This window comes from Passer montanus, unplaced genomic scaffold (assembly GCF_014805655.1).
Source record: "Passer montanus isolate IOZ18808 unplaced genomic scaffold, ASM1480565v1 scaffold146, whole genome shotgun sequence".
In the NCBI taxonomy this organism is placed as follows: domain Eukaryota; kingdom Metazoa; phylum Chordata; class Aves; order Passeriformes; family Passeridae; genus Passer; species Passer montanus.
In genome coordinates, this window is record NW_024361607.1 from 560,512 (window position 1) to 583,089 (window position 22,578).

Genomic DNA, 22,578 nt, shown 5'->3' on the forward strand with positions numbered 1-22,578 from the left:
CAGACCAGACCAGCTTAGTCCTGCCTCACCTTCATGCAGTACAGCCCTCAGCCCTGCTTTAGTCTCAGGAGTGTATTGCTGCAACACAAGAAACCTGTCTGCAGCATGATCTGCCTGATCAGTGCCTTCCTTTTGCCTCACCTTCTGGGAGTCATGACAATGAGGGACCTGCCAGCTCACCCTCTTCCACCTCTCTCCAGTGCACCTTTTTCAATTTGGCTTCTGCTTTCTTTGCCTCATTCAACCCCTTGGCAAGGTCAGTGCTGCTGTTTTCATCATAAAACAGGATTGTGTAATCTCTACATTGGTTGGTTTTCTTGCTGTCCATTGCTGTTTCTTAATTCCTCTCTTCTCTGCCAGTGCTTGGAGATTCATGGACAGCTCTTTCTTCATCTTCACAGAAAGTTCTTGGCCCGTTTGTTGGTTTTGTAATAGCTTGTGCACATTCAAGCCGTAGAAGCAATTACATACACAAAATAAAAGAACAGTGATTCAATTTTTAGCTTGTGAAGTCAAGCTAGGAAATGCCAGTCTTGTTTCCCAGGCCACCTTAATTCTACTTCTTCAAGATTCTTTGAAGTGCAAGGGTTGAGGGAGGGACTCCATGGAGAGAGCTGCATGTACTCATTAATTAAATTTTGATTGAAATGTCCACACACAAGTGGGATAGAAGAAAGGCTGAAAAGGAAACTGCAAACCTGCCATTTTCTAATACTTCAGTGTAAATAAATTACCCTTAATGTAGTTGGTTTTATGGTTTGGTGGTAGGGTTTTTATATGTGCTGTGTTTTAATTTGTTTCTTAAGAGGAAACCCCTCAAAATCTTTTCAGTAAAATAAATTGTTCATTCTCATGCATGCTGAGCTTTCAGCACTGAGTCTGACTGTTCAATCTGGTGACTAACCTGCACTTGTTTAATAGACAATCATGAAAGCTCAAAGTGGTTTGCCTTTCTTCTTCATCCTGAGTAGTGGAGTGCAGGCGACCTTTTCACATTGAGACTCATTTAAACAGATAGAAGAGAACCCGGATGATTTGTCCACATTTTGTGTGTAGCTTGGACCTTTGCCTTTCTCTTGCTCTTCCAAAGCTGAGGTATTGTACTTACCATGGTATTGGTGGGGAGTCACTGCTGATTAACTGAGGTGTTGGGTTTAGCTCTTAAAACATTTATGCTCAGATGCTGTTTGGACTGTCTGCCAGGATTTCTGCAAGAAAGTGACAGAAAAGAAATTGTGATTATTCAACAGTTTATAATGCAGCTAAGACAGAATGAAATTTGATGGGCCAAAATAAAAAGCATATCCTTAGCCTCAGAATTTTTGCCCTGCTGACTTTGAAATGCCTGTTGCAAAACATGGAGATGTTGGTTTTTCTCAGAGAACTGGCCTGAAGACTCTTGCAGTGGAAAATGTCAGAGAACTTAATTACAGGCTAACTGCTTATCCCCTTATAACAGTGATAGCTATGCAGTACACACACATTTAAATAGACAAAGTCATGCACCTGGTTCTAGACTGACAGAAATCATTCCGTGTGGACTTACATGCTATCATAAAAGATATCCTGGATCCTGCTGAGAGCCTTAGCTTCATCTTATGTCTCCAAGACTGCCTCTGTCATGCCTGTTCTCTTACTTTTAGGCCACAGAAATGGCACAAGATCTGTTTTGTGTTTACATGTTTATGCCCAAAATGACACACATATCTTTGAAAAAGAGGTGTGTCTGAGGCCCATCAGGTCTGAGAGAGGGGAAGAATTTTATTTCTTTAAGGCCACACTCCCAAGAAAACAGTTCTTGGCTTAACTCTTCTTTGCTAGCTAGGGTTGGCAAATGCATAGCTTCTTCTCTCCTTTCCAAGTCACTGATTTCAAGGTTACCTCTCACTCCCTTCACACTCATGTCTGATTGTGCTCCTTTTGCACAGAGATGCCTTGCAGCCCAGATGGCCTCAGCTGGGCCCTTGGCAATTCTGCTTGGACTCCAAGCTCAGATGGGCTTAAGATAACTGCTGCTGGAGGGTACCTCTGTGTGCGAGTACCTGTGCATGGCATGGGAAAGGAGAAAAAAATCTTGGGCAGAATCACTCCCTGGTGCTCCCAGAGCACTTGCTGGCTACAACCAGTGTGGCAGTAATGCACACATCCAGCTGTCCTGCTGGTGGGCTCCATCCTGGTTGAGTCTTCTCTGTAAGGTGTAGATAAAGCTGGCAGGTCTTGCCTAATGCTCCACCCAAACTTGGCAGAATGCTGTGGTTTTCAAGCAAAGCCCAGCACTTGGCTGTAGCAGTGGGTCACGTTGGGGTCCTGAAACTCATGGGTTCTCTCTCTGGAGTTCTCATCCATCAGAAAGTCTGAAGCTTGAGCTTCTTAGGCAGGAGTCTCCAGATGAGGAGTACAGCCCCCACTAGCTCCTGGGAGGTTCCATCTGGCCTGGCAGTCTCTGCTGTATGAAAGATTGATCTGCAGCTGCATGGGCAGAGGTACCCTGGTCAGTCCCACTGCTGGTGGAGACAGAGAGTGCTCACACTGCTGTGGCTTGGGCCAGCAGTTCATTTCAGGACAGAGGTGGACACTGCTGGGATGCAGACAAGCCAGTTAATATCTAAGTCAGTGAGAGCTGGGATAGGGCTAAATCACACTGCAAGTTGCTCCCCCATCCCCGCAGATTTCTCGACTGCTTGCACTGGTCTCACTCCTTTGACTGGTCCTGGCACAGAAACACCAGGCTGAAGACATGATGGAGGCAGTGGTTAGGACATAGGTCTGTGCAGGGAGGACTGTGTCCATGGTGCACAGCAGTGACAGGAGGCAGGACTGTAGGTGGGTGGGTGAGATGGGGTGCCAATGAGCTGGGCAGGAGGAACCACCATCCATTTCTCTTACACGGGTGAGATGGATTCTGTCTTTCTTGCTGCTTTTCCCCAGCCCCACTCCCTGTACCCTGTGTTTGTTGGGGAGCACCTGAGTGAATAAAAGAAAGAAGAGAAACTGAATCAGGACATGAGGGTATTTATGTGCTTTCTGCATAGAGGCAAATAAGGGAGACTGCGGATAAGAAAAGGTGCAAGAATGCAGTGAGCAGCCCCTTTAACCACCCACGGAATAGAGGGAAGGCAGCAAGGTTGTCCCCGGTTGCTCCTATCCCACAGCTTTGCTTCCCATCCTGTCTCTTTGCAAAGCCAAGAAAAGGAGTCCTGGCAGAGAACCAGGATGCAGAGCAGACCTGTTGTTTCAACTTGGTTTGGAGATCTGGTGACAACTTGGAGAGGTGTTTCAGTTGGCTGCTCCTTGGATGTTTCATTTGGCTGCTCCTTGGATGGCCCTGGTGCCCTGCACAAGACCCCCTGCCGTGTGCCAGGTTGAAGGGGGCTGCAGACATGCACCCTGAAGATTTGGAGGTAGTGGGACTGGCTGTGACTATGCCAGTGTGAATCCAGACCAAGGATCCAGACAAAGGGTGTTCTACAGATGAGGAATCAGAATTTGCAATCAGCAGTCCAGTGCTGTCAGTGGTGGGAGAAGAAAGACTGTCAGTGGTGGGAGAAGAAAGAAATGGGGACTTGCAGCTTTGTATCTGGTTTCCCTGGAATCTGGCTCTCAACTTGTGCAGTAATTCCTCTGGAAGAGGTTTGATCCTCCCCTTTCCAGCAGGAGAGCTGAGCACCCTGTGTCTCTGCCAGAGGGGCGTGTGTACAGCCGTGCCGATGCTGCTCTCGGCAGGCGTGCAGTTCTGCACAGGGGCACTGTGGGGCTGCTAGGCAGGGGCAGGGACTCTGGCTGCTCTCTGCGGGGTGGGGAGGTGTTTCACCCACTGAGGCACCCACCACCAGGATTTCTCTCTGATATTCTCAGAGATAATTTTCAAGCAGTGCCTTTTGTCTTGCTTGCACACCACAGAAAAGAGTGAGATTTAGGTAACTCACCCCCTCTCTATGTTTTCTCCTCTCCTAACCCTGCTGGGGCTGGCTTCAACATTTAGCTTTTCTCAGCATAAAGGAACAACTTTGGTCTTCTTCTGTATCTGCATTTTTGAACATTCCTTCAGCTTCAAATTCCAAGAGATTCTGGGAGAGATATTCAATCAGTGTAAATAGGAGGTGTCACTGCACACGTGTCAGGGTTTTGTACACCACTGTTCTGGACCCACTTAGCAGCCAAAGCTCTAAACTGTCTCCCAGACTGCAGAGTGAATTGGCAAGCATCCCTCCCTCTGTGTAACATGCTTTAGGGGGGAAAAAAAACATCTGAGTGAAATAAATGAAAGCTCAGCAAAATGAAACTCAAACCCAGGACTCAACAAGGAAAGCCAAGGGGAAAAATCATTCGATAGGGCATTACATGCATGGACACGTACTGGATGCAGACACACACCTGCACAATGCGGATGCACTCCTAGAGACTGCAAAATGCTTACATAAAGCATTTAGATGCCTATACATGCACATAAAAATACTTTTTCTTTAAAGCCTTTGTGACTCCGGAACCGCCTGGGACACAAAACATGCAAGCTTGCCAGTGCCCCTGCTACATTTTCCCCTGCCTCACAGTTCTGCAAAGGAGAGCAGTAGAGATGCTCAAGGTGAAACCTTCTTTGACCTTAGATGAACAATGATATGGACAGTATAAGCTCCCGAGTTTAGATTTTATTTACCAGACCAGAATCAGTAAAGACTGATCTTGCCGGAATTTGGGACATTTATTAAGCTCTCCTGTCCTCACACAGTCATTTCAGAAGGGCATGATGGCTCTAAGTATACAACACTATTAAGTAAGAGTCTGAGTCAGGTGCTGTCACTGCCTGTTAGCTGAAGGTGGGTTATGTTGGATGGTAGTCAGTTTTCAGTATTTGTTAAGATATAAATTTTGTTCTAGTTCTTCTTCCTAAATCCTAACACCTGATTTTCCTCTGCTAGAAGCTTAGAGTTACATTCTCCAGCCTACTCAGATCATAGCCCCCGCTACCATTAACAGCTTCCTCTCTCCTCACGTCTCCTATTTATGCCTGTGCTGATTGCAGTCTGCATTTCCATAAATCATGGTTATGTATACATCAGGTAGCACTAAGGTCCTTGAATAACTACGTTCCCCTGGTGTCCCTGCTGCCCCAGTTTGAGCCAGCCTTGCCTGGATGAACCACTTTCTGGGATACCAAGTTAATGCTACCATCAAGAACACCATCATCTCCCGGAGGAGCTAGTTTCATACCTGTATTGAATTCTTGGTGCCTTCTGGTTTGGAGGAATGATTTAGCAAGGCAAACTCTTTGTCACTCTCACAGCTCTGACCTTTTTGTGGCACCAGTGGAGACCCACAGTTCACCGACTTTGCAGAAGTCAGAAGTGCTCAAAGTATACCTCATTAACCTTCTCTGGCTAATCATGGCAGGGGACAGGACCTTAGCAACTGCAAAAGGCATATAAATGCACCAGGAAAGAAATGTTTCAGCAAAAATGGCAAGAGTTGTGTAAATGCCAGACCTTGGTGAGATGGAAGACCGTGTTTCTGCAAAGAGCTTTTATTCCCAGAATGAGTTGTAAAGCAGGAGCAAGTACCTCACCCTGTCTGTATTCTAAGCTCAGCCTCTCTCCTTCTGGCATATGCTAGGTGCTGTATAAATATAGAGGGGAGAAAATCACACCATCTCCTGCAGCCTACATTTTTAATTGAAAGGCTATTAGAAGCAATTCCTGCTTCTGCAGGTGCATCCAAGAAAGCATCCTTCCCCAGGTGGTTGTGGAAGGTGAACTTGAGGTTCAGGAAGGAGTGTTGTTTTTGTGTTAATTAATTTTGCATGTGGAGCATTCACAACCATTTCTTGTCTGCTTTGGCTGATGTGGTTAATTAATCACCTTAAAGTGTCTGTAAACAGGGGATTTTTGCTCTTTGTTCCACCTGTTGTAGACCAGCCTATGTGAGGATACAAACCTGTAGCATCACAAGAATGATACTTTTGGTAGTGGTTGTGATGTCAGCACTGCAAATCTGAGTGCAGCTTGGGTGAAGGCTAAGAGGAATGTTTTATTCTCAGGGCATTAGAAAAGATGTTGCTGCTGAGTGAGAGAAGTAGGAGCAAAGGAGTTGGAGGTATCATTTGCATGAGTCTTTGTGTTCATGTGGGTTAGCTGGGGGACAGAGATATGATGATTAAGACTGAGTTTTGACATTTGCAGATGGAAAAATTGAAGGGAAAAGGCTTTTCACAGTGGAATTCTTCCTCTTGTTTCTGCTTATGTATAGTCACTGGACTGGAAAGGCTCATCTGGTCCCATCCCTCTGCCCTAGGCAGCAAAATCATATAGCCCTATACAAACCAGTTGTGCTTCTTCTTGACCTCATTTTAGTGGTTTTCACAGCTACTTTTGGGCAGCTGTTTCAGAAGTTCTCCCTCTGATGGTTAAAATCTATCTTATTTTCAAGGCAAATTTCCTTACAATCAGTTGTTCTTTTACTGGTATTGTTTTTCCTGCTTAAAAACCACTTTCTTTTCTCCCTTGTGTATCTGTCCCCCCTTTATTTATACAGAGCAGTCATATCCCCTCTTGGCTTTCATTTATCTAGGTTAGGCAAGCTTTTTAATCTCCTTCTTTAAGACAGGCTCTCTAATCGCTCAATCCAAGGTTATTTCTGATAACTAGCTTTTCTGTAAGGTTCCTTGCTGCTTTGCCCAAACTGAGTGTAAAACATCACGACCTATTGCCTGTTGAGTAATTTTGGGGTAAAGAAATATGCCAGCTATCAGATCCAGAAAAAGAAACATCAAGGTGCTGCTGTGAAAATTTGCATTTGTTCTCCATCTAATCTCTGTGAAGCTAAAGACTCCCATAATAACTTGGTTCCTGATAAAATTTCTCTTTAGAAACAATAATGACATCTCCATCTAGACTGAAAGCCAAGCCTGTGGAGCTACAGTAGATCTCTGTAGTTCGGTCCTCATGGAATATCTTGCACCAGCTTTCCAAAACCTATTTCAGTCCAAAATGATTCTACTTTATTTATGCATTATTTATTTCTTCACAGTCTACTGCAGCATTAAGGTTATAACAGCATCCCCTAGGTCTACCTTTATTTTATGTACCCTGAGTAATGCCTGCTTCCATTGGCGGTGTCCCAGTTACAACTGCTATTTCTATGGTTCTTCTAGAGTAGCCCTTTTCAGGTCCTGCCCAGTTGTTCTGGTTTTCCCATGTCCTCATTCAGGATCTGTACCAATTCTACTGAAAAGAATCTTATTTCTCCTTGGACTTTCTTTCTTCCCAGAGGGGTTAGGTATGCTTCTCCATCAACTATATTACCAATAACAGTCCTAATTTTCTGCCCCTTGTCCAACATCCTACCTTTACTATTTCTATATTTGATCTTCCATTTTTTGTGTATTTAATTCAGGTGAAAAAGTTATGTAAGAGTTTTCCAGATATTAAAGACAGGAAGTTTATATACATTCATACACGTTTATACATTTCACATTTATACCATTCAGAGATACATGCTGTATATGTTCCCTTGTCTAGCTCTAGACACATGTGTATGTGTCTCCTCACTTCTACAGTATCTGTGAGTGTCGTGGCCTTTTCTGTGTTTATCTACCCAGTGCACCCCAGATGTAAAAACATGGCATTATCTCAGTTTTACTCAGTGTGGAGCCACAAGGGTGCAGATCAAGTTACAGAGATTCTCTGTGGAATAGGGAATTTCTGCCTCCTAATTCATGCTCTCTGTTGTTGCTTTAGTGCTTCCCCACTGGAATGAATAAACTTCTTAGCTCCTGGGGAAAAAGAAATAAAAGAACCAATAATAAGGGAGGAAACATTGAGCTTTTGGGAAAATTCAGAAAGCAGTTCAAGTCCTAAGTGAGTTTGGAACGGTCTTTTTTTTATTCTGCAGATGAAACCAAATCCCTTTTGTTCCTTTTGCATTTCTTCTATTGCAGGGCGGGGTGTGGGGGAGGTGCAGGGAAAAGAGAGAGCAGGAATTGAGATAAGATTGTAAATGAAAAGGGAGTGGTGCAAGGCACGGTGCATACGGGAGGTGAATAAAATAACAACTTTCAGGAGACTTTGCCAAGCTAGTTTTCCTGCAGCCTGTTGAAAAACAAACACCTGAAGAAGGTTCAGGCTCTCTCCTGAACCTTCACCACAAATACCACTGCAATGCTGCTGAGTGTCTTGCCTAAGAAACATATCTGAATGTTTCTGGTTTAATTCAGAACTGTATTCTCCTGCCTAGCCCTTGAAAACCAAATTTCTAGGAGGTTTTAGTTTTCCATCTCTTGAAAGTAGTTATAGGTCTTTCCAGATGCTCTTGTGTTTTGAAGTCCTACTTTGCCATATTAGGAGGAACTCAGGGATTTAGTTCTGCCTTTGTTGGAACAGATGATTTTGGAAATTCATGGGAGTAGCTTGTACTTGTCCATACTACCCATCTGGGTAAGGATTTTGTAAATGGTAAGACTGGGTGCTGGTCATTTGAACAGGTGGCTGCTTTTGCCAGTGTAACTTATAAGACAGCCACTGAATGAGACTATCAGCTCCTCTGTTAAAAATATCTTACTGACCTGATAACACTGAAAAGAGCACATGTAGGAGAATAAGGAAATACACTCTCTTGGTATAAATTGCAGCAAGAAGATTTAGGTTAAACATCAGGAGAAAAACCTCACTTTTTAATGGGAAGGATAGCTAAGCACCGGAATAGATTGCTTGTGGAGACCACGGACTCTCTGTCAGTGTAGGGACAGGTTAGAGAAACATCTGCCACAAATGGCTGTTACAAGCCTTCTCTTCCCTTGGGAGGAGAGAAAAGCCTCTGTTAAGAATTAGTTTCAAGGAACTAATGCGATGCACCTTTCATTAAAGATGCGCATTAACATACTGCAGAACTCTTTTATTCTGGCTGCATTATACCGCGGTTCAGGCAATTTGCCAGCTGGCTGGAAGGCTTTCAGAAGGCTCCCACTTGTTTTCCCCTTGCACAGGCAATCTCGCCTTTTGTCTGCATGGGATAACTTATATGCTTAGACAAACAAATAGCATATGTCATTACCTTTCTGTTCTGCAATAATTCTCCCTTTCTTTCTTTGCAAATATGTTGGACTTCTACTTCCAACCTTGTTATCCAAAATAGGATCTTATATTTAAGGTAAAAGTTAGCTACTCACCTCCTTCAACACCTTCAAATTCACCTCCAAGCCAAAGTGACTTTACTTTCTTGACAAGATCAGATAGAGCAAGGGGCAGTTAAGGTGAAATTCTGTTGCTTAGGAATTATGTCCTGGCATAAAGTAACATAGGGATTGGAGAATATGATTAGAAAGGAGTTTTTATAGATTCCTAGTATCTTTACTTTTACTGATTCTGTGGCCTTTCAGGGCTCCTAGTGGGAGTTTGGATGACTGGACTGATTGGAGAATACCCAACGGGTCTTGAAACTGCAGGGTGACCAATATGAAGTATGCCTGGGATAGTTTATTTTTCCTCTTTTTGCTGAGGCAAGCACGCATCAGAACCCAAGTAATAACAGTTCGTAGGCTGTTAATACAAACTACCCTGAGACTTCAGAAATGCCTTGCTCTGCTCCGCACAGCTCGGTAGTTTATATTCTTTAGGCGTAGGCATCTTTACCTGGACAAATCTCTGACATTTAATTCTGCTAACTTCTATCCCTGAAGAGAATTGCTCCTTCCCTATATGGCAGATTATCTAGCATATGATACACATTTGTGTATTCTTTATCTTGCATTGTCTCCATCCTCTTCACATGTGGTGTTTATTATTGCCCACATGTTGCTTATGCCCATCCTTCTTTAACTATGTGCATATATATTTGACCTTTGCATACATAAGCATAAAGAAGTCTGCCCTCTTTTAATTCACTATGATTTTCTGACTTTTCTTATTCAGATCTGTACATGTATGGAGTTATAAAGCATGTCTGATTGTTTAGGTTAGCAATCAAATGTAACATTTGCACATATTTTTGAGACAATCCATGGTTGATTTGGAGACTTAGGTCAAAACATTTACTTGCCTCCTGTTTTTCTTCCTCTTTGGACAGTTTAGAATTATTTTATTGGGATAATAAGGAATGGATGTGTACTACTGTATTTGCAGGTGAGGTGGTTTAGTGCACAGAAGGCTGTGGCAATGCTGTCATTGTTATCCTAATTTCATAATGTTTCTGTGTAGTACAACACTGTGAGACGTGCCTGGCACACAGCCTTATGAAATCCCCTTTCTGTCCCAGAGAACTTCTGGGTAATTATGGGTTGGGTTTGCCTATCTGATCTAATTTATCACTTAGGGGGTTATATCATGCCTGTTACTGAGATATCTAAGTGCTGCTGAGATTCTGCGAGATGTCTCTTTCATCAGCCACTTATTTCTATGATAAGTTAATGTTACTGAGCTGAAAACCGGGCTGTTCTGTGCAGCATCTTAATCACTGGTCCCTGCTGAGCCCCGTGTGGCAGTTACTACTTTTGGGGATTTGAGCTCAGTTACTTGAGAGCTAAAGTAGCACTGCAGAAATCTCTGGCATAATGATGATAAATTGACCTGCTTGGTGAATGAGTGGGAAGTCCAGGGCTGAGCAGACCCTGGATAAGCATGTGAGTCTATGCTCTTTATTCCCTTAGAAATTCACATCCAGGCTTAGATATTAGCATGAGTACAGAGCATCTCCATGGGTGGAGGGAACATCATGGGCAAGCTCTCCTTGGCATTCTTTGCCTTTGGGAAGGCAAGACCAACTGCCCATCTTTTTACAACCCCCTTGCTTTGTGCTCATTGGGGTGCTCTGTTCACCCTGCACGGGGAGGGTGGATGTAGAAACTGCTGTCTCGGGGTGATTTCTTCTGCCTTTCTTCTCCCTCCACAGCCCTCAGAGTATATTTTTCTTTCATGGCCAGATGAAGTGTTTGTTTGTTTTGAAGGTGACAAGTGTTTTATGTGGATTCTGGATACTCTCAAATGCCAAACCCCAGCCGGGCTTTGAGTTTCACAGATTATCCACTGACACCTAATGAGCCTTTAATAAATGTTTCTCCCTCCCATTCTGTCATTTCAATAAATAAATGACTGAAATTTGGGGGTTGTGGGAGGGGTGTTGGATTGGAGTGGAATGAAGCTTTTCTGTTTACCCACCAAGCAGGTACACCACTAAGAGCAGTCATGCAAACTTCCCACACACCCACACTGCCTCTGCCATCGAGTCAGCATGTCTCAGTCCTGGCCTGGAGGACTTGCTTTGAGGATCATGCAGGAAACTTCTTCTAAAGCCCAGTTAGCTTCTTCACCCTCTCAGCTTTGGTTGCCAGCCAAGGTGCTAATTACTGTCAACTGTGATGGTGGGAGGGGGAATTGAGAATAAAGGCAAGACTTTGATAGTTGAAAGTACAGTTGATGTTCAAGTTTTCTTTTTTCCCTGGATGTTTTTGGGGTTTTTATTTGGAAGAAATGGTCTGCCTGGGCAGTGGGTGAGCTTGCATGTATTGTCTCTTTAAGGACCGCAGTGGCTTCTAAACAGCTTTCATTCTTAGCAGTAGGTACAAGATAATTGAGTCCCTCCCCCTTTTTTGACTACTGAAGATATTATCTCTATTAATTCAGGAAATGGAAAATTAAGTATTATAAAATTGTAATAGAAATTTATGGAAGTTATGAGAATTAGGGGAAAATAGAAAGATTTAAAAATCAACACAGGTACTTTTTGGTATTAATTTTCATGCATCAGAAATGTAAAACAATTCCTTGTTTCCAGCTAAGGTATGTAACCAAGTCATTGTGTTCCTGTTTTTTGGCTGAAAAAGTTGAAGGACATAAGTCTGACCACAGTTACAGAGTTCCCATGGTTGTCCACTCACTCTCCCAGAAGGTGAGACCATTGCAGAGATGAGACAGCTCAGAGATATTTCTTGTTCTGCACTTCCCTCTTCTTTGAATCCACTTACTCAGAGCCTTCTCCCCAGAAATGTCTCCATCTTACATGAGTCATGAGTTTGGGTACTTCAGAATGGTCCTCTTACCCAGTTCTGCAGTAGCTGTGCAAAGAGATGACACAATTACAAGTCTATCTTCTGTGGTTTGTGTCTCCACAGGTGGGCAAATGGAAAGAGAAAAAGCTGCAGATGAAGTATTATGTGTGGCCACGCTTTGAGCTGTATCCTGACTCTGAGGAACGTGAGGACGATCACCTGAGTATCGTGACCTTGGAAGAGGCACCATTTGTCATTGTGGAGAACGTGGACCCCCTAAGTGGCACCTGCATGAGGAACACGGTCCCTTGCCAAAAACGCATCGTGACTGAGTACGTACCCCTGTATTCTTCTGCTCATCTGGGGCTTTGGTCTCGGCAGAATATAAAGTGTCTGTTGGGCCAATATCATCATAATCTATAATCCTTTTTCAAAAATCACCTCCATTTGCCCAGCCTGTCCCATATTCACTCATTACGAGTCCCTTTGGGCAAATCATTGTGTGTGTCCCTTCACCCTCCAGCACAGAGAGCACAATATACATTGTCCACATTATATAGAGGAAGGGGGGATGCAAACTGACAACAAAGCGGAATTACAGGTGTTTCTCCCAGTCTTTTAACCCATTTTTTTAAACCATCACCTATTATTGTGATTGTTCAGGAACAAAACTGATGAGGAGCCAGATTACATGAAGAAATGTTGCAAGGGGTTCTGCATAGACATCCTCAAGAAAATCTCAAAGTCTGTCAAGTTCACCTATGACCTCTACTTGGTGACTAATGGCAAGCATGGAAAAAAGATCAATGGGACATGGAATGGAATGATTGGAGAGGTCAGCAGCAAAGAGAGGGCATGGTGGGCTTCAACCCTGGGCTGGGTGGTATGGGTCAGGTCTAGCCTCCCATCATTATTGGGTCCACTTCTGAGGCAAGGACAGAGGTGACTCTAGAAATGACTGGCCTGCATTCTTTCTTGGCACTGAATGAATTAATTTGCTCTGACACTCTGACCATGACAACCTTTCTTGTCTGACCATTAATTATTATTCTCTATGGTCTCACAAATTTGGCCTAGACAGTCTTAGAAAGAGGCTGATATCCATTCACCATGGTTGCTGCAATCTAGATTATGCTTAGGTTGTATATAAGGAGAATAAAGAATGAAATAAGGCTTTGCAGTGTTCGAGGGAGGATAAAGCAAGGACAGAAAAATGAGATAAGACGTCTTCTCTGTGGATGATGTGTTTATCCTAAGACCTCTGTGGATTTATTTTTTGTACACATACCAGCTTTGAGGAGAAGATTAATGTCTATAGGTTTTGTGAAAGAAGAAGGTGTCCTGATGAAAGATTAGAAAGGAGAGATGTTACAAACAATATAGGGAATGGGATTACAGGAGTAAAAGGATTGTGTTGAAAGGCAGGAAGATGAGAAGGGTCTTGGCTGTGGTGCTTGAGGGCTGCCTCGTGTCTGTGTGTGATCTCTTTATTTTCTTCCTCCAGGTTGTCACCAAACGGGCCTATATGGCTGTGGGATCCCTCACCATTAATGAGGAACGTTCAGAAGTGGTGGATTTCTCTGTGCCCTTCATTGAGACGGGAATCAGTGTCATGGTGTCACGTAGCAATGGAACTGTCTCACCTTCTGCCTTCTTAGGTATTGTTTCAATCTAAAATTAAAACTTCACCCAGTGGTCATAAAAAAATTAGGTGAAGGTTGCTTGTGATTCTTAGCCTGAAAGCTCTTTTTTGGGAGTACCTGTGGGACAGGTGTATAAAAATATACTGTGATGTTTTAGAACTGAATCCCAGGCAAGCAAAATCCAGGCAAATGCAAGTGCAAATAGGCCCTGCTATGAGTTCCAAGCCAAGGCATTTTTCAGCAAACGTATGCCTAATCCTAGAAAAATTGGGCTCACTCAGTTGTCACATACACCGCAGCACATGATTTCCCAGTGACTCAACTAATAGTGTGTTCAAGGAGTGTAGGCCAGAAGTAAATTGATTCAAACCTTATAGCTGGGATACCGTAACACTTGGTGATAGCAATTGGCAATAAATAGTTGCACATTGAGAGACATTATTTGTAAAGGTATTGTTAACTTGGCCCTTTCTTGACACCTAGTAGAAGTTAGAGAACTAATAGACCTTTTCAAGAACAGTTGAGCCATCAGTTCTGTGCTGACACTGTGTCTTGCAATAAAGACATTTCTAATGTCCTTCAGTGATGGAGGGTGATCAGAGAATAAGGAAATGATACTGCATTTCCCCAAGACATTCGTGCCTTCCTAGTGTCTACTGTTTGCCTTTATAAAATGCTTTATTATGCTGCAAACACAGTATACGAGCTATGCAATTACTGTCTGCTCTCTGCCAGAGTCCTGAGAACATTCACAGACAGAAATACTTTCATATGGGTAATGAATTTTCCCAGACCTTTTTAGATATGAGTTTCATGACTACTAACTCTTCAGGAGTTTTTTCCCTTAGCAAGTCCACCAATATTGCTGTGGTACGTAAAAGCAATGTTAAAGTTATCTCCTAAGTTCTAAACTGCAATTTAACTGAAGTTGCAATATTGGCTATACTCTGGAGCAAAGTTCTTTGTCTCTTTGATCTGGTTCAGTCCTATCTTTTTCTGTTCAGGCTGGGAGAAGGAGAAAACCTGGCAGAGATAAAATACTTGCAGAACATGAACACTAACATTTCTAGAATGAGCCAGTGTTCCCATTGCTAGAGGGATGGAATACTAAAAACCTACTGTCATTATGGCTGAACCTCAGAAATTTGGAGATGCTCTTTGGCTCGATAACATCTTGAAAGTTGGATGCTTGTCTGACACTCTGCCAGTTCTGCCTGATTTTCCCCACTCTCTCCAGATGGTGCTGGAGGACTTCCTGGGAACAATCTTTTATCAATGTGTTTTATTTTATCAATGCATGCCACAATGGCTGTGTGTGGTTCCAGATGGAGCCATGTGTCACAAATGTAACAGTACGATGGAATGCAGTCATTACAGAGACAGAAACTTCAGTTTTTCCAGTTCAAGAAGTTTTCAGAATCAGGTTGAAGACTTACTTTTAGCTTCTGCTTTTCCCCAACCCAGTTTGCCCCACACTGGTCTTCTCTGGGGAGCAAAGGTGGTGAGGTGCTATCAGGTCTTTCACCATGGTTTTCTCTTCCTCTCCAGAACCTTTCAGTGCTGACGTATGGGTGATGATGTTTGTGATGCTGCTTATCATCTCTGCGGTGGCTGTCTTTGTCTTTGAGTACTTCAGCCCTGTGGGCTATAATCGGTGCCTTGCTGATGGCAGAGGTAAGGAGAGCTGTTTCTTGCTATGATCCCCTCTGGTTTCCAGTCTGTGTTTGTTTGTTGGGGTGTTCCTTTGCCTTGAATGCGATACGGATCTAGCCCGCTCTGAGCTCTGCATTCAGACTGAAGAGGACAGGGATGGAGGCGGAAAAAAGGCTGTGAAGAGAGCAGATGTGTATAATGGATAATTTGCTTGGCATGAGAGATGGAGCTGTGTCGCCTTTCATGTCTAAAGCACATACCAGCTCCAACTTGTTTCTCATTGAAGGAAAATGGGCCCTGGTAGCCAGTGCTGGCAGGGCCTACAATGCTGCACTCTGAGGCAATCACAGGGCTCAGCACTGTCAATCCATCCTTCAGTGCTTCATCTCCCTGCAGAGCAAGTCACTCTGCTGGCCTCCTGGCATAGTGCTGTGTCCTCCAGAATCCACATCTGTCACCTGGCCGGGTCCTTCCCTGCCTTTTTGGCCTTCTAAGACCAACTGAGAGAATGGGAAACTCATTTTCTTGGGAGTGGGTAAAGAATTCTTTTTCAAGGGCAGCAGGAAATTTGGGATCAAGCAAGTGATCAATTTTTTTGGTTCTGATCTTCAGAAGGCAGACAGATGAATTAAAGAAAGGCTGTCTGTCCTTCCTAAGATACAGCCTTTTCCCCCTTATTGACATGGAAACAAATAGCAAGCTGAGTCTTCTGCCATCTGCATATCTTCACCCCCTGGTGAATCAACCTTTCTGGATTTATTGGTTCATACCGAATAGTGGGAAAGAGACAGTTACTGGAAAATGCACTCATTTGCTCTCAAGTCTAGTGCTTTGAGTAAGTTTATGCCATCAAATTAGAGAGGAGTGAAAATAAAAAGTGTTAATGAGAATGCAGGCAGAATCACATACATGAAGGAGTGGAGAACTTGTCTCTTAACATAGAGCTGTGGAGGGCCTTTGTGGCACCTGATCATAATTGCATGGATCTGTGGGCACAAGTACTGAGAAACCTAAGTCTCTTAGGAGGTATTAATACAGATGTGGAGCTGGAAGCACTTTTTAGTACAGGCATGCTGTTGTGCAGTTGTTAAGTTAGCCGAACTGCAGCTACAAGTATCAATATTTCTGAGTAATTATGGAGAGTATTGCATTATCAGACAGATATTATCCCTGAGAGATAAAATATGAAGATACAAAAATCTGCTGCAGAGACTGCAATGCTGATTTTGGTAATGAAAACCCTGGCTAATGTTACTTTGGTGGCATTTGAACTATGACAGTACGCCCCTGACAGTACGCCTCAAACACCTGCATTTTCTCTTTACGGACATCAAGACTTTTGGATTGGAATGTCCCATTACAATCTTGTTTTTTGTCTGACAAAGTAATGTGGAAACATGTGGGGTGATCAATGGAGAGAGGAAGGGACTTTTAGAAGGGAACTTCTCAAGATTTCCTTCCACCATACAGTTCCGACTGATGTTTTTCAGGCCTTTCACCTTTGTATCTTAGGGCACATTAGTTAGAGAGAGATGTAAAAATACCACTCCAGCATGTAAAAAGACAAAGACTGCAAAACTATGTTTCTCTTAGGAACTTTATCTCCCTGGAATTTAAAAGCATCCATTTACCAGGTGATGAGTCTGCTCTGAACTTGGTGTGCAGTTCCCTGGGTAAAAAATGAGCCCCTTGCATTGTTCAGTTATATTTAGGGTAACACAGTTAGTGTTTCCAGATGATCAATGCTATTCGCTGCTCGGAGGTTTAGAGAGGTGTGTCAAAACTTTCTTCCCTTTTGCTATTTTGCTGGAGTCAATCTGAACCACAGGCAATCAGCCTGCCTGAGGATATAAAGCGTGGGATGCTGGTCAAGTTGGCACCACTGGAGAAAGAACAGATGCTTGAACCGTTCCATTCATCCTAAGAGGATCTTCACAGTGTCCGAAGAGTGATCACATAGGCATTCTCCCTCTCAGCTCTTCTTGTGCTCAAGTTGAGGAAATTGTGGGTTAGGTTCCCACTAATGGAACCAGCACGTGCTGGGGTTACAAGATTGCTGGGAGACAGGTGCCATTTCACATGTTTTCAGATTTTGTGCTTCATTCGCACACATGGCTTCTGGGATGTGACTGAACTTCCATACTGAAAAGTGAATAAAGGGAAAATAGGATCTGCTCCTGCACTATCTAGGGCAGACCTGCAGATTTTCTTAAGGTGAGACAAGTATATATCACTGTCATTTACCTTAGATACAATATATGGGGAGAGGGAGCTGTGTTCTTCTCTGGTTGTGGATCTTCAACAGGCTGAGTAATGAAACATTCATGCAGAAGTATTTGTAGAGCCCTGTTATTTCAGATGGTGCTCTTCCTCATACCTTTACAAGTACAGTAAGGAGAGCCATATTTTACACAGATGTATGCTGTGAGTTTGAGGACATTACTCTTGAACAGATGGAAATGAGTATAGAATGTTTCTGAGCAAATTCTGTTTCTGGGGACAACACTTCAACCCAAATTAAATGTTTGGTCTTCTAGATACTTCAATCAAATAAAAAAAAAATGTCCTTGTATAAGGTTTCAGTCTAAATTCCTGAGACAGAAAAATATGGGAACCTAAGGACACTTAAAAAAAAAATCAGGTTGTACTTAGCTGTGATATGGTAACATGAACTTAGGGGAGTGCAGCTGCAGATATTCACCTCAAAAGTGGGAATAGATTCTGCTCTTAACTCTGAAATGAAGATGTGTATGTGACTGGAAATACAGACCACTTACTCTCAGATGCTCACTGTGGGATCATGTTTCTCCATCACTCTAGAACCAGGAGGTCCCTCTTTCACCATTGGCAAAGCTATCTGGCTGCTGTGGGGGCTGGTGTTCAACAACTCTGTGCCAGTACAGAATCCCAAGGGTACCACTAGCAAGATCATGGTGTCGGTGTGGGCCTTCTTCGCTGTCATCTTTCTGGCCAGCTACACTGCCAACCTGGCTGCCTTCATGATCCAAGAGGAATACGTGGACCAGGTGTCTGGCTTGAGCGACAAAAAGGTAATTTATCCACCCAAACCCTCAAAGCAACCTTTTCCACAGGATAGGCTGCTCTACCGTCTCTTCTTTCCTTTCACAAGGAAAGTGGGCAGGTGTTTTCAGAGTAACATCATCAGAGCTTTAGACCCTAGTTTAAATAGCACGGCTGTTCTTCATTGATATTCAGTTGCACTTTTACATGTGTTAAGCACTTCAGGAATGAATTATAGACAGAGCTGACCTGTGCTTGCTTGCACAATCCCAAGCCACATCTTGACTGTCAGCAAGAAACAAACTAATGGAGCTTTGGAGACAATGTGTATAATGGCTGTAACCTGTTTTTTCAGGATTAAATAATTTGTCTTGGGTAGGAATGCTGGTCATTAGGCTAGCAAATATGATCTGTTAATTTATTCTGAAAACAAGTTCTGTCCATGGGGGTAAATCACTGTGCCTTTCATGATTTACTATTGCTTGCATTTGAAGTTATACTGTTGTTTTTTCAAGGTGCTTGGAGGCTTACCACAAGAAACCGTTTTGTCTTCAGACTGCATTTCAATGTCTTGTTTATCTGCACAGCATTTTGTCCATGCAGAGCATTCACTTCTGCTGGACTCTAAACACTTGAGGATTTTGAGAAGATTGCTGATACTTGCAGGGTAGCACTGTCTGGCTCGTGAGGGTGTAATGCTTTGTGCATTCCTTTACTTTTATTTTGTGGTGAGGCTACTCACAAGGAATTGTGTATTGTGAGTCTCATGCTGAGCTTGTTACTCAGTCTCTGGGGCTGCTTAAGTGGTCATGCCATTGCAGGGCAGCCAAATAGCAACGGGTTGCACATATTGCTATGGAGGTTGCAGCAAGAGGAGGACTGCAAGCGTCAGTTGTGGCTGCTGGGTTGGTTATAGGTACTGACTCCTGTGTCCATCATGACAGTATAGAAATTATTTGTGGCCAAGCCTCCTGTGTATACTGTGTCCTGTTCAGTGGGCTGGAAATTCTGTGATTCTGAGATTTTCTTACTAATTTTTTTTTTTTTGTTTTTTTTTTTTTTTTTTTTTCCTGGAATGAAACATGGCACAGAATAATACAATCCATGCAGAAGTGCTCCTGTTATTTGTTTTAATTTTGACCTCAATTTGTTTCACATTGTCTCCTCATTTGCAATATGCTGGGTTGAAGATGGGGTGGATGGGAGGATGCTTTTCTGTCAGGTGGAGATTGTTGCAGAGACTCCTTAGAAGATGTGAGCTCTAACCTTCAGATTGAAAGATACTGTTCAAAATCAGCCAGGCCTATAAGAGGTAACATTAGCTTGTCATCATTAGGTTTTCAACTATCTGAGCTAAATGGGATAGTTTGTACCTGTGATCTATTGTTTCAGGCTGTGCTAGGCTCATGGAGAGAACATGCTCTCACGTTTTTAAAGATATTCTTCATACCTGCAGAGATATGTGCATGAAATATCATTTGAAAGCAGTGACTCCTGGAGCTTCACAGAACCTTTGAATACAAATTTCTAGGCCTGTTTTAGTTGATTTCACTGTAGGGCCACCTGTATGTATTGGATTGAGGCCATTTTCTTCTACTTTTCTCTGCCACCGTACCTGTATTTACTTTTGCTATGCTAAAGCATATGTGCTTTTTTCCTTGGGGAAGAGAAAGGCTGTAGTACATAGAGGATTGTGGTATGCCTCAAACGTAGCTGCTAGTGCAAGTGCAATATTTGGGTAAGATTACAATCTACCAGAGCATCTGGAATCAAATGAAAATTGGCTGGTGAAACTGAAGGCCAACAGCTGCCTTTGGGCAATAAAAGCAGGTGGGACTAAATCCATCCAAAACAAAGTGAGTGAATGAGCTTGATCTACTGGGTTTATGGATTTTACTCTCTGAATATGCAAAGGGCCCTGTAGGATTTGTGAGCTGTCATCCAGACATTTGTCACAGTGCTTCAAGATCCTCTGGTTTGGGAAAATTCACTCTTCTGAATCTCATCTTTACCTTTTTGTGAAGCCTGCACACTGCTTGCAACTCACTGACCCTCTCAACGCACTGCTTGGCCAGGATGAAGGGCACAGCCACATCCAGGCCACATGGAAGTGGCCTGTGTTCTACCTCACTTCTGTTGCCTGCTTAAAGTCAGTTCAGACTTTCAAAAGAGGCAGTCACTGGTCAAAGCCAGGTGGGAAAGACTCTTTTCCAAGAGGAAAGATTGTCGCTTCCAGTCTCTTTTATCCCAAATGTATGACCTGGTGTCCACAGCAGAGGTCAGGCAGATTGGTCTCCTGGCCTTCTCCATCAGCTGGTAAGGCACCTGTGTCCAGCACAAGGACTCAGCAGATGATGTAATCCAAGCCAATCGTCAAAGTGACAGTAACAAAATTATATTGTTCCTACTTGCCTAGACTCAGATCTACTTGCAAATATCTCTGTAGTTCTACAGTACCTGGGGAAGGTGTCCCACTGACACAGTAGAGCAGCCAAAATGCCAGATGCACTCACAAAATCCATTCCTGTGCCTGGCTGGGGTGCACTTGCCAAGGTCAGGCTGGCTACACTCTACAACAGCAACCCTCTCCTTGGACCCTCTTCCTTACGTTTTGCCTGGGAAGAATTACTGAAAGGGATGCCTACAGCTGGTGGCATGCCACTTCCCCAGAAAAGCAGACTGAAACGCTCCAGATGTCTCAGGATGGTGGATGTCTCTTGGATGATGTCTTGGCTGCACCCCAGCATCTACTTCCTAATGGCATTCAAGACAATGACTAACATCATGCCCCCACTGTGCTTCTGTGGATGCTTGAGCATGTCTGTCTGAGCTGGGCTGGGTGCCTCTGTCCCAAGATGCTACCAGGTTCAACAGAGGGTGTCTGGAGGACCCCTGTATGAATGTAGGGACCTCTGCCACTCACTCTCTGTCCCAGGTGATGCTCACCTTGCTGAATGCCACCCTTTGAACATAGCTGGCTCAAAACAGGTGCCAGAGTTGGTGCAGAAACCCACCTTTTGATGGCTGTTGGTTCCCCCATGTTAACCTTGGAATCTGCTAAATCATACATCAAGTTTTAGCTCTTATCTCTGGGGCAGCCATGGGCAGTTTGAGGGAGGAGAAACCTGCTCCTACCTGAAAGCAACACTGGCTTTGTCAGTTCTGCAGGAAAAATCCTGCTGTTGACAGCATCTCCATTCCAGCTCCCTGTACTTGGGGCATGCTGAACCACTTTCCTCCTGCGCAGGTGCCGAAGCAGCACCTTCCACCTCCACTGGTCCAGCTTGTGCAGCAGAGGGGCTGGAGGTGGTCCTGGCAGAGCCACACTGGCCATGCCAGCTCCCAGCAAGCCCAGCTGGAGCATCTTTGCACGTGCTGCTGGGCTGCATCCATCCAGGATCTGTGTGGGGGCTGCTGCTGCCTGAGCCCTGCGAAAGCCCCGCTGGTAAGAGGGCCTGTCGCAGAATATGCAGTCAGCTCCTGGGTCTGGATTCCATCTGAGTGTAATCAGAAGATATAACCCAATTTCCATTAGTGGGAGAGCTTCAGACACATTAGAGAAACAAGCGCCTGCGGTATTTCAGTCTAACGAAGGCAATAAATACAGGAAAGATTATATAAAATGAACTAATGTGTGAAGTAATCTAATAGCTATACGTAATTTCCATTCATATAAAGTAGTAATAGAATAAAAGCAAATGTGGACAGCCAGCAGGGCATTTAAATAAAATGATTTAGAAGGCAGTAGGTTAATAATAATAAAAAAATAGTATCCTTTCCTATAAATTAGTTGCAAATGCCAAAGTTAATACAGTATCAAAATGGTAATTTGTAATTGACGTGAAAAGGAGAGAAATTGATTTCTGCATGCCTGCAAATTAATATAGATTGCTGAAATTTCACACGTATTTGACTTATTTTCTTTTTAAGATGTTAATGCAATGTTGAGACACATGCAGCATGGGTCAGTTATTTTTTCAATAAATATGAGTTTATTTCTTTTTTTGAAAGGTAGGTTTCGAAGTTAAGAATGGCCAGTATTTTTATGAAAAAAAATCAACTTAAGGAGAGTATAAGAAGGGAGAAGGATTTTCTGATATTTTCAAAAATAGCTCATTTTAGTATACTTTATGCAAAATACTTTGATATTTCTGACATGTATTTTGACATGTCATTTTCTAAAGGCACCACTCATAAAACTGACCTACATTTAAGGGGGAAAAAATGGAAAAAAGATATTTTTTTTCTGTGACAAAGGAAGGGGACAGACAGAAATAATTGGAAGATGAA

General features: G+C 43.3%; 1 protein-coding gene across 3 annotated transcripts in view; it reads left to right on the top strand.

The window, feature by feature from the left end:
• Window positions 1-22,578, top strand: part of GRIN2B (glutamate ionotropic receptor NMDA type subunit 2B) — a 213,732-nt gene that overhangs the window by 159,748 nt on the left and 31,406 nt on the right. For all 3 annotated transcript variants that reach the window (XM_039700945.1, XM_039700946.1, XM_039700947.1), the window contains 5 exons: window positions 12,095-12,303; window positions 12,635-12,806; window positions 13,476-13,629; window positions 15,163-15,288; window positions 18,088-18,317. In XM_039700945.1, the coding sequence (XP_039556879.1) occupies window positions 12,095-12,303; window positions 12,635-12,806; window positions 13,476-13,629; window positions 15,163-15,288; window positions 18,088-18,317 (891 nt within the window). The remainder of the gene's footprint in view (window positions 1-12,094; window positions 12,304-12,634; window positions 12,807-13,475; window positions 13,630-15,162; window positions 15,289-18,087; window positions 18,318-22,578) is intronic.